The sequence below is a fragment of the Chiloscyllium plagiosum genome, unplaced genomic scaffold, assembly GCF_037043375.1.
Source record: "Chiloscyllium plagiosum isolate Xiang-an unplaced genomic scaffold, Cpla_swu_hap1 HiC_scaffold_6, whole genome shotgun sequence".
Classification (NCBI taxonomy): domain Eukaryota; kingdom Metazoa; phylum Chordata; class Chondrichthyes; order Orectolobiformes; family Hemiscylliidae; genus Chiloscyllium; species Chiloscyllium plagiosum.
Window position 1 is genome coordinate 80939895 of NW_028270144.1, and position 12695 is coordinate 80952589.

Sequence of the window (12695 nt, forward strand, 5' to 3'; positions counted from 1 at the left end):
ATACACGAATGAAATGTGCCTGCAAACAATGGTAGATGTTACAGATAAATAGATAAGGTGCTGTGAGGGGAGGGGGTGTAGATTAAGCTAGATATGCCTGTACAAACAGTTATAAGCATCTGTTTCCCGCTTCAGCAAAAACAAAAAAAGACCACTATTAAAAGGTCATAAGGTTCTGTGTAAATAAAGAATAAAAGGAAATATTACTTTCGTAAGCACAGAAACAGATGGCAGTGAAGAAGGATAAATAACAATAAGGCCACAGAGGGAGGTGGTCAAATGGCTTTGTGGGGCCAGAGATAAACATTTTGTCACGGATAAGGCCGGATGAGTTCAGAGATAAACAGCCGCGTTTAGATTAGAAACAGATGTAAACAGGGGAAGAGCAATGGGAGGAGGGAAGAGAAACAAATTACATAAATATTGTGTACACATTAAATTCAGGGTGTATGTGTGTCTTGTGGACATTGAACACCACATCCCTCTTGCAAGAGCATAATAGACAATACTACTGATTCAGATCTTGTCTCGGACTGAAATTATTGAAGTGAGTGAACTTCTTTTCTCATAGAAGGGTTTGGAGGGATATGGGCCGGGTGCTGGAGGGTGGGTCTAGATCGGGTTGCGATATCTGGTTGGCATGGATGGGTTGGACCAAAGGGTCTGTTTCCGTGCTGTACATCTCTAAGACTCTATGGAGCATCCACAATCCTTGGGGATAGTCAGTTCCAAAGATACACAACTGAGTGAACAAATATCTCCTCTTCTCAGTCTTAAATGATTGGTCCCATACCTTCCAGTTTGTTCCAGTGTTGTTGTATCAGGACAAAAACGTGCAAATCACATCTTAATTATGACTGTTTCAATTAGATCACCTATCATCCTTCTGAACAATGAGATTAAACCCTTTTTTTGTCCAACTCCTCTATTATTTCCTGTCTCTACCGATGTGCTCTATCTATATTCTAATCTCTTCTTCCTGTTCATACTGTACTGGAATCCAGCAATCACGGTATTTGCTAACTTCCGTTTCCCTTCATTGCCTTAACATCTAATACTCTAATCCGGTATTTAGAAGACGGAAGTGCAAAATAAAGATTTTTATGCTCAATGATGGTGCAGGGGTTTTGATGAGACCCGTTGAATCTATAACTTTGGTCTCAATTTCTATCTGCCTTGACAGAGGTTACAAAGAAGGTTTACTAAATTGGGTCCTGGGATAAGACTTGGCCTCAAAAGAATTAGACCTCTTTGGAGTTTAGAAAGGTGCAAGTAAGTTCAGTCCAATATCTTTGCAGGCTTTTTAATTGCTCGATATTTTTCTTTTTTGACATGAAGGGGCTGCAAACTTGGAAATCTGAATTCGGCAGTTGAGATGGTTTCATTTCGACCTCCACCGCAAAATATTAATGAATGTTAAAGATACAACGCATTCACTTGGATAATCTACCTTTAGCAATAAACTCTAAATGAATTATACCTTATTGAAAAAAAACGAATACACAACACGTTGCGAATTCTAAAAGGTTTTAAATGATAACGTATGTTTTATGACTTTTGCTAATTATATCTACAGAGTACATGTGATCAGGAGCTAGATGGAAGGCTCAGTATTTTTAAACGTTTTGACCGTTAGGTGGGAAGCTCGCGCTTACTTCCCGCATTGTGACGCAAGCGGATGAGAAAGAACCAGCGAGCTCGCGGTTGCTCCCTGCATTGTGACGCGGGGAGCGCGCCGGGGTATGACACGGAAGAGGCAATAATGATGATCGGAGGATGACACTGCCTCCCGTTTACTGTCCTCTGTAGCGCTCAGGCCGGCATCATGTGGATCGTCGTGGCTCTACTGTCGGTGCTGCCATTCACCCTTTTTGATTTCTGGTATTTTATCCGTGGAACCCTGGTGTTGCTGGTTGCCTCATTCGAAACTCCGGTGAAGGATATCCTGAAGGAGCAAACAGTCCGCGGTAAGGAAAGCTATATCCGATGTGCCGGCTCATTACACATGGGTTGTGGGAGGTGGCGGAAGTTCTCGCTCAGGCTCGCTGTCATTGATATTTCAAACTGCTGCGAAGCTGCTGTCACAGCCGGACCAACCTGTCTGAACAGCTCCTGACAGCAGCGGGGGTGGATACCTGCAGGTGTGGCGTGCTGATTCATTGAGAATTGCTACCTTCCGGCCCGAAATTCCTTGTCTAGTCAGTCTTACCGATGGTGTGAGCTGGTGGACTGTCTGAGGGGGAGCGGTAATGATGGTCTTGACAACCACAATACCGTGCAGCAGAAACCGGCCGATCTTTGGCTGTTGAAGCTGGAGGCACATTCTACACGAAGAAACTAACTATAAAGACAGGAAAAAAAACAGCAGATGCTGGATCCAAAGTAGACAGGCAAGGAGGCTGAGAGAACGCAGCAAGCCTCACAGCATCAGGAGGTGGAGAAGTCGACCTTTCGGGTGTAATCCTTCTTCAGGACTGGGGATGTCTGTGGTGCTGGTGGTGGTTGGGGAGGGGGGGGGGGGGAGCTGCAGATAAAGGGGGTGGCGGAGGCAGGGTGGTGAAGTGAGGATGGGTAAAAACAGGTGGAGGGTACGACCTGTTTGGCCAATGGGAGGAATGAATCTGGTTGGTGGCTGGGAGCAGTGGAAGTAGCTGTAGCACCTATTGAAGGAACACCACCTTATCTTCCGCCTGGGCACCCTACAGCTGGAGGACTCAACACTGAGTTCTCCAATTTCAAATGACCTCCCTTCCCATCCCCTCCCCCTCCCTTCCACTGCTCCCTGCCACCAACCAGATTCATTCCTCCTGTTGACCTACCACGTCAACCACCCATCTTTACCTATTCCCACTTCACTTCCCTACCCCCACCACCCCCTTTATCTGAAGTCCTCCCCACACCCACCCCCAGTCCTGAAGAAGGGTTAGACCCGAAACATTGACTTCTGCACCTCCTGATGCTGCCTGGCTTGCTGTGTTCTCTCAGCCTCCTGCCTGTCTACACAAAAACTAACTGGCCGGCAAAGAAGATACAACCATCAGAATTTCTGAGGAAAACAGATTAAAATCATATGATGGGTACAGTGAGGTCATTCGGCCAGTCATGTCTTCTCAACTTGTGCGACACCCCTGGCTTTTCCTATAATACTGAGTCATAGAGATTAACAGCACAAAAGGAAGTAATTCAGCTGATTGTGTGCACACCAAGCTTCAGGCATTTCTCTAATGTAGTGTCATCTTCTAGCACTTGGCCTTTAGCCTTTTATAGTATATTTCAAGTGATCATCTAAATATTTATTAGATGGTTCCTGCCTCTACCACCTTTCAGGTACTGAGATTCAGATACCCACCATCTTTAGGATGAGAAAGTAATTCCTTAAATTCTCTCGAAACCACTTACCCTTTAATTTAAACCAATGAACCCCTGTTGTCTTTCTAAGGGGAAAAGCATCTTCGTATCTATGCTCTGCATAATTTTGCACATCTCAATCAGATCTCCCTCAGTCTTCTTCGCTCTAAGGAAAACAAATGAGACTAATTTATTTTGTAGCTGAAATGCTCCAGCCCAGGTGATGAATATTCCTCTGTACGCTCTCATGTCCAAACAGATGTACCATTTCCAGAAACTGTATTCTTTGGCTTTTGATATCTTTCCATTGTGTGATGATTAGAACTGCACACTAATTCATTACGCTCCAACAAATGTCTGCACAGCTCCATTATAACCTCCCAGTTCCTGTATTCAATGCCTTGACTAATAAAGACAAATAAACCATAACTTTCTCCACCTATTCACTTTCAATGATCTGTGCACATGCACACCAAGGTCCTTCTGGTCCTCTGTAGTTCTTAGTGTCCTACCATTTATCATGTACTCCTTAGAGAAAGTGAGGATTGTAGATGCTGAAGAGTTAAAGTGGAAAAGCACAGCACGTCAGGCAGCATCCAAGGAGCAGAAGAGTTTTGGGCATAAGCCTTTCATCAGGAATGTACTCCTTGTTTTGTCAGTCCTCACAAAGCGCATTACCTCTTATTTTTCAGGATAAAGATCTATTTGCCATTGTTCAGCCCCTCTATATCATCCTATTTTCTAAGGCTTTCTTCCTCACTATTCCATGCAACTTATTTTCATGTCATCTGTGAACTTACTGATCATGTCTTCTATGTTCATTACCTAAATCTACACTAATATATACCATGTAGTGTAATGTCACTACAAATAGCAAAGTACCCAGCACTGAACCATGTGATATGCCACTTGTCACAGGCTTCCAATCACAAATACAACCTTAAACTATCAGCATATTCCACATCCTAACCACCCACTATGTAAGAAATCTATTTGTAATGATATTGTTGCTTCTTTGGTTGATCACTTTAAACCAGTCATTTGGTTTTGGACGAAATTGATAAAGGGTACTAAATTAAAAAAAATGCAGATGCTGAAAAGGGTTACTGGACTCAAAGTATTAATTCTACATTTCCTCCACAGATGCTGTCAGTTTCTCCAGCAACTGCTGTTTTTGATGCAAAGGGGATAGTTCCTTTGTTTCAACTGTGTCCAAACATCTCATGTTCCTCTATCTAATTTCCTCTATCTTTACTTGCATACAAAACAACATATGAATTAAGAATAGTAGGGCATTCAGCCCTTCATTCCTGCTTTGGATTCAATAATATCATGGCTGATCTGATTTGGCCTCAACTCTATATTTCCACCCATCTTGTAACTCTTAACTTCCTTGTTTGTCAAGAATCCATCTCCACATCTCTCCCTGCTTTAAAAGTTTTACTGTCTGCAGCACCACTCCTCTCTGGGGAAGAGAGTTCCAAGAAGTTGGGGTGCTGAAACCAGTTTCTCCCAATCTCCACCTGAAGTGGAAGATCCTTAGTTTTATGTCACTACTACAAGGGGCAACATTCTTTCAACAACCTCTCATGATCTTGATGAGGTCTTAATAAGATCACCTCTTATTCTTCTAAACTCCAAAGATGACAAATCCAACCTATCTGACCTTTTTGTACAGAATGAACCCACCACCCCAAAAAAATCAGTCAAGTGAGCCTATAAACTGCTCCGAAAATATTATACGCTTTCTTAAATAAGGAGAGCAAAACTGCACAGTTCTTTGAAACCAATATCCTGTACAACTGTTGCAAAACATCCCTTTATATTTTGTTCCCTTTGCAATAAACAATACCATTTGCCTTCTTTATCACTTCTACCAGCATACTCATTAGAACTTGCCAACCTGAAGACAATCTGTTTGTACCTACTCTCTGTTTCCTATAGCCAGTCTTCCATGCTATTTTGTCACTGCTATACTATGAGCTCTTATTTTGCATAGTGACCTGTTTTTATTCACTCACGAGATGTGGTATCACTGTTTGGCCAGTGTTTGTTACTTGTCCCTGGCTACCTTTGAGAAGGTGGTGGTGAGCTGCCATCTTGAACCACTGCAGTCCATGTGCTGTAAGTGTACCCACAATTAGGGATGTTAGGGATGGAATTACAGAATTTTGACCTAGCAACAGTAAAGGAATAGCGATATATTTCCAAGTCAAGATGGTAAGTGTTTTGGAGGGTAGCTTGCAGGTGGTGTTTCCATGTATCTGCTGCCCTTTGACCTTCTAGATGGAACTGGTCATGGCTTTGGAAGGTAAGGACTTTTGGTTTATTGCTGCAGTGTGTCTTGTAGATAGTACACACAGCTGCTATTGGGCGTAGTGGTGGAGACAGTGGATGCTAGAATATGTGGTGCCAATCAAGAGGTCTGCTTTGTCCTGTATGGCATCAAGCTATGAATTTCTGCAGTGTATCTTGTAGGAATATAGGAACAGGAATAGGCCAATCAGCCCCCTTGAGCCTGTTCCAGCAATCAATGAGATTATCGTTGATTTGTGTCTAACTCCATTTGTGCCTAACTCTTTGTCCCAGATCACTTAATACCTTTGCTTAACATAAATTTATCTCAGATTTAAAACTAACAACTGATTTAGCATCAGTTGCTATTTATGGAAGAGAGTTCCAAACCGCTACTACCCTTTGTATATGGAAGTCATTCCTTATGTTTCTCCTGAATGGTCTGGCTCTAATGTTTAGACTATGTCCTCTAGTATCAGAATCCCAAACAGTGAAAATGGTTTATCTACTTTGTCTTTTCCTATTATTTATCTTGAAGACTTCGATTGTATAACCTTTTAACCTTATAGAAGATCGAGAGAAAACATGCCTATTTTGAATAATTTTTCCTCATAACCTCTGAAGTCCAGATATCATTTTTGTCAACCTATACTGCACTCCCACCAAGACCAATATATCCTTCCTAATGTGCAGTGCCCAGATCTTATCACAGTATAGCAAGTGGCATCTAACCAGGATTTTGTATAGCTGTTTTGTAGATAATACACACTGCTGCTCCTGACTGTTGGAGACGAAGGGAATTGATCTTTTTAGATGTGGTGCTAATGAGGCAGACTGCTTAGGCCTGAAGGTGTCAAGCTTCTTGAGTGTTGCTGGAGCTGCACTCATCCAGAGCACCCCTTCAGTTTCCAAGACCTGATAAAGCTGATGGCACATTTTCGTGACTATATCCTAGGACATCTGCAGTAGCAATGTTCCTTGCTCATTTGGAGAAAATGCATAGAGTACAATACACTCTGGGCCTCCTGTACCCTCTCCACATCCTGAGAAGACCTTGAACTGCAGTTTTTTCATGTGAAGGTTGTTTGGCAGTCATTGGATGTTGCTGCTGGTTCTGGAGTTGTTGGTGAACTTATTTCTTCCTTGGTTTCTCCGTGCCTTCATTGCACTGTGACCATAGTGATGAAGACCCCTGTTTTTGGTGAATCTGTTGATCACTCTTCCAATCAAGTTATTTGGGAAATGTTAGAAACAAAACAAGTTCGTAGTAATATGAGCAGCAGCATCACATATGAATGACATAGTTTGGCATGGTCCTTTAATACAGTGAGATATGGACGGTGATGGAATCCCTGTACATGGACCTTTGACTTGGTGGTCTTATTCAGATGTATGCAGTACACGCCATGCCCCACACATGTGATAAGCTGCTCAAACTTTGCACCCTCCTATATATCTCTCAGCCCCTTCTCCTCCCCCTGACATTCCTGATGAAGGACTTATGCCCAAAACATTGACTCCTGCTTCTTGAATGCTACCTGACCTGCTGTGCTCTTCCAGCACCACAGTTTTCGACTCAATACCGTCCTGTCCTGCTTAGTCCAGGAACTTTCTACATACATTCGGGACACTACCCACGCCCTCCACCTTCTCCATGACTTTGTTTCTCTGGTCCCCAACGCCTTATCTGCACCATGGCCATCCAGTCCCCATAAACATTCATTTGCCATTTCTGTTCCTTCTTCCCCCTCTGACCCAACCAGTACCCTTCCACCGTCACACTCATTCAATTGATGGAACTGGTCCTCACACTCAACAACTTCTCCTTTGAATCCTCCTACTTCCTTCAGCCCAAAAGGGTAGCCATGGGCATCAGCATGGGCCCCAGATATGCCTGCCTGTTCGTAACGTACATGGAACAGTCCAGTTGCACTGGCACCATCCCCCACCTTTCCCTCCACTACACTGATGACTGTATCAGTGCCACCTCATGCTCCCACGAGGAAGTTGAACAATTCATGAACTTCACTAACACCTTCTACCTTGACCTTAAATTCACCTGGACCATCTTGGACACCTCCCTCTCCTTCCTGGTCCTGTCTGACTCTGGTGACCAACTCAACACAGACATCCATTTTAAATGCACTGACTCTCACAGCTACATGGACTACACCTCCTCCCACTCTCCCTCCTATAAAGATGCGATTCCTTATTCCCAATTCTTCTACCTCCACTGTATCTGCTCGCAGGAGAAGCAATTTCACTCCAGGACATCCCAGATGGCCACCTATTTCAAGGACTACAGTTTCCCCTCCCAAGATCAACAATGCCCTCCAGCACATCTCCTCTAACCACAACAAGGATAGACATCTACTGGTCCTCATCTTCCACCCCATTAATCTCTGAATAAAGCACATTATCCTCCTCCATTTCTGCCACCTAAAATCAGACTCTACCACCAGGAATATATTTCCCTGTAGCGGACCTTAACTTCACCTGGACCATCTCAGACAATTCCCTTGTTTGGGTTGGATGGCTGGCAGAGCTGTTTGTTTGAGTCACTGCAATACTAGCTCTGCTAAGAACCCTGATATCGGAGATACCGTGGGTAATCCGTTGGTTTGTCTGAAGGTTTTGTTGTTGAAGGTGAAGTGGGTGGTAAGGCATAGGTCCACTAGCTTGGCGATACTGTCCTTGCTGATGAAGTTAGTGGTGTTTGGTCTACGTGTTTTTGGGTCTTCTAATAGTGTAGTCAGTGTTTCTTTGGCCAGATTGATGTTGATGGATGTGAACAGGGCTGTTACATCAAAGGAGGCCATGATTTCATCCTCTGCTACCTTGGTGTCTTTGGTCTTCAGGAATTCTTGGATGGAGGGCCATGAGTGTTCTACTAAGTGTTTTAGTCTTTGCTGTAGCTCTTGATCAGTCTGTAATTTGGTGTTCCAGATAGCGAGACTGTGGGTCTGAGGAGGATTCCTGGTTTGTGAATCTGTAGAAGCGTGGTGTGTTGGAACCGATTGGTTTCATTTTTTTGAAAGTCAGTCTTATTTATTTCTCCAGATTTCTAGTTTTTTTTGAGTAGGGCTGTAATTTGGTTCTCTAGTTGTGGGATCAGGTCTATTGCCACTTGTTGGTAAGTGTTGGTATCTACAAGTAGTGCATTTGCACTACGTAGTCTCTCTGATTTAAAAAGACTGTCAAGCATCCTTTGTCCACAGGTAGGATAACAATGTTTTTTATCTTTTTTTTTTAGTATTTATAGTGCTTTTCTTTCTTGTGTATTGAGTGTGTTTCCTTCCTTTTTCCTGCCTTAATGTTGGTGTACCTGTCTTCTGATGGTTTGCTGGGTTTCTTCTGTGAATTGGTTGTCTTTCAGTGTTGTTTCTAATGCTGCTAAGAAACCTTTCAAAACTTGGGACCCTTCAATTACAGAGCATCAAAATTGACTTCACCAGTTTCCTAATCTGCCCTCCCCCCCCCCACCTCCTCTCCGATCCAATCCTCCACTTTGGCATCACCCCCTTGAACTGTCCTACATGTCCATCTTCCTTCCCATGTATCCACTCCACCCTCGTTTTGGTCTATCACTATCACTCCCACCTGCATCTACCTATCACCTTCCCAGCTGCCTTCCCTCTACCCCTACGCCCACCCTCCTATTTATCTCTCAGCCTCCTTTTCTCCCCAACATTCTTGATGAAGGGTGTATGCCTGAAACGTCAACTCTCCTGCTCCTTGGATGCTGCCTGATCTGATGTGTTTTTCCAGTGCCACATCTTTTGACTGCTGAAAACTTGCATCACTCCCCCACCCCCAATCACCCAAGAAGAGCAGCATTGCATATAAGAGCAGGTTGGCAAATATTTACTGTTCAAGGTGAGAGGAAATCAATCTTGTGCAGCAATTAGACTTTGGATTGTCTTTGTGAATGGCAACTTGCAAGTGACATTTATAAGGTCGCCTGTGATTGAATCTGCTTCACACAGATGACTGTGATCAATTTGTAATGACCAAGAATGTCACCAAGATTTGTGTATCCCACAGGTATTTATTTTTATATCAACCTGTCCAGGAATTTTATTACACACCTCTGGAACAGTTGGGACTTGAACCCTAGCATCCTAGCTCAGAGATAAGTACACTATCATTGTACCACAAGAGCCCAATTGTATCACACATTGGGCATTACATGCATTTCACTTGCAGGATTTTACAATTACAGGTTTTTTAACCTCTGCTATGTAAGTGCCTGATTAATACAATTGCCTCTTGAAGGGCCTACGAAGTAGTGCCTATGTTCCCAAAAGAAATCTAACCCTGACCACTCCAGGTGCTATGGCAGCGATTTTCATCTCCATTGTGCAATAATGATTTGAATGAGAATGAAAGGCAACACAGGTTGCACTTCTTAGAATGAGTTGCAGGCTCAGCCTGGTAGTCTAGGGACTCCAAACCTGCTTTTAATTTCTTCCTTGCACTTTCTGTTGATCCCATCAGTTTTTAGCTTCTACAAGTTCCCACCCAACGCCTTTTTTTAAATATAGATATTTTTATTAAAAAAAAAGAAAATTTTTAAGATTTTTTACAAAATCACAAAAGTAATATGAACAAGTATAAGCTCCAGTATAAAATTAAATGAATAAGGAAAAAATAAATAAATAATAACCAAAAAAAAGAGAAAAAAAACCCTAAATAACTACTAATCTATCCTACAAACAACCAAAACATAAAATACATTACTACCAGTAAATGACAAAATAATTAAATAACTAGATACATGCTCAAAATAGATTTACATCAAGACATAATAAAACCTGTATTTATATGGGATTCCTCCTCCTGGGGGTCCACGAACTAGCCAGAGCCATTACCACAGCCAGACAAAAGCCCTAGACAGTATGGCTGAAATATCTGTGTCAATATAGTTCAAGAAGGGCTGCCATGTTTTATAAAGTAATTCCATTTTTTGGTGTACCATATTTGTGAGGAAGTCAAGGGGGATATATTCCATGACTATCCTCTGCCAGTTCGAAAGCCCTGGGGGACCTTCAGCTACCCAATTCACTAAAATATTTTTCCTTGCACAAAAGGAGAGAATGGCGTATAATTTCCTCCCATACACATCCAGGAAGGGAAAATCTGAAGAGCCCAAAAGTAGGGACACTGGATCCAATCTAATCTCCATACCCAAAATCTCTGTCAAGGCATTCGCTACTCTATCCCAATATGTGCGGATCTTATGGCATCTCCATAGACATTGCATGAGAGTGCCACCTTCTATTTTACATTTAGGAAACATTGGGGCGCTCCTGCCTTGAATTTTGCAAGTCATTCAGGTGCCATATGAGCCCTGTGAAGTGTCTTTAATTGAATAGCCTGAGTTCTATTACAGATAGAGATCTTTCTAGCATTTTCCCAGATGTCCTCCCACATTTCTAAGGAAATTTCCAAACCTAATTCTTGATTCCAGGTTTTAAATAATCATTCAATGTCCTTCGATACCTTATTATATAAAGAGTGATCAAGGGCTGCGCCGTCGGCCATAGCACTCTCCTTTCCTTATCCGATTTGTAGGGATTAACTATCAGTGTGGTCTTCTTGTGTATAAGAAATACCGAAAGAGGTCCCTGTTAGGCAGTCCAAACATCTGCTCAAAGGACATCATAACTTCCCCATCAAACAGGTCTCCCAAGCAGGAGATATCTCTGGACTTCCAAGTTTTAAATGTAGCATATGTCAGCCCTGGCTGAAATCGGTGCTCCCACTATAGGGGTGTAAGGGGAGGTTTTTTGCAGGTTACCCTCATCTTGTCACATTGTCCTCCAGGCTTTAATTGTATTTAATACAATAGGATTTTTACAATAGTCCATAATAGCTTTCATCTTGTCCATAAATAAAAGATTGATGAGGGGACATTTTGCTTGGGAGGTCTCAATATCTAACCAGATTGATTGTGGGTCACAAGAGACCCAATCAGCTATATAAGATAATAAGGAGCTCAATTGGTACCTCCTGAAATCTGGAAAGTCCAGTCTTCCCCTTGGTTGTGGAAGCTGCAGCTTTTCTAATTTGATGAGGGGCCGTCTATGATTCCAAATAAAGGAGCTGAGCCAGCCATAGAGCTTACATAACGCCTGTCTCGGCAGCATCAAGGGGAGCATTCTCATAGGATATAGAAGATGAGGTAGAATATTCATCTTAACCAAGGCTACTCTGCATAGCCAAGATATTGTGAGATCTTCCCAACATTGAAGGTCCTGCCTTTTTTTCTCCAGTATGTGCACAAAATTGGCTTTATACAGCTGACCAAATACTGGAGTGATAAAAATACCTAAGTATAGAAAACCTTCTGGTGACCACCGAAAGGGGAAGCAAGATCCATCCGGTAGATTGGATCCACTAGCAAGACCACTTGAATTAGGCAGGGCACGGATATCAAAGGATCACTTAAGAAGAGGAGGACATCATCCGCATAGAGAGTGATTTTGTGCTTACCCGATCCAACCCTTGGAGCCGTTATGTTAGGCTCAGCTCGTACAGCTTCCGCTAGTGGTTCAATCACTAGCGTGAATAATAATGGTGAAAGAGGACATCCTGACGACAGCCCCTGCCAACACTAAAGCTATCTGAACCTAAACTATTGGTGATCACCACTGCTTTGGTATCATTATATAATACTGAAACCCATTTAGTAAATACCTCTCCAACACCGAACCTTTCCAGTATATAAAAAAGATATGGCCATTCTACCCAATCAAATGCGTTCTCTGTGTCCTAGGAGACAACTAAGACTGGTATTGTTCCCTGTTGACAGACTCGTATCATATTTAAGACCCATCTAATATTATTAGTTGATCTGCAACCCTTTATGAACCCCGTCTGGTCCTCTTTTATGATATATGGTTAAGACCCTCTCCAGTGTAAATGCTAACATTTTGGAAACAATTTTGAAATCCATGTTCAGCAAGGATATGTATCTATATGATGAGCAATCTTCTGGGGCCTTTCCCTTTTTAAGAATGAGAGAGATATTTGCTTCTCCCAACGAAGGC

The 12695-nt window shown here is 42.5% G+C and overlaps 1 protein-coding gene across 1 annotated transcript in view; it reads left to right on the forward strand.

Moving 5' to 3' along the window:
* Window positions 1-1764: 1764 nt before the first annotated feature.
* Window positions 1765-12695, forward strand: part of LOC122550699 (protein THEM6-like) — a 31583-nt gene continuing 20652 nt past the window's right edge. The window contains exon 1 of the mRNA XM_043691829.2: window positions 1765-1967. Within this exon, the coding sequence (XP_043547764.1) occupies window positions 1826-1967 (142 nt within the window). The 5' untranslated portion in view covers window positions 1765-1825. The remainder of the gene's footprint in view (window positions 1968-12695) is intronic.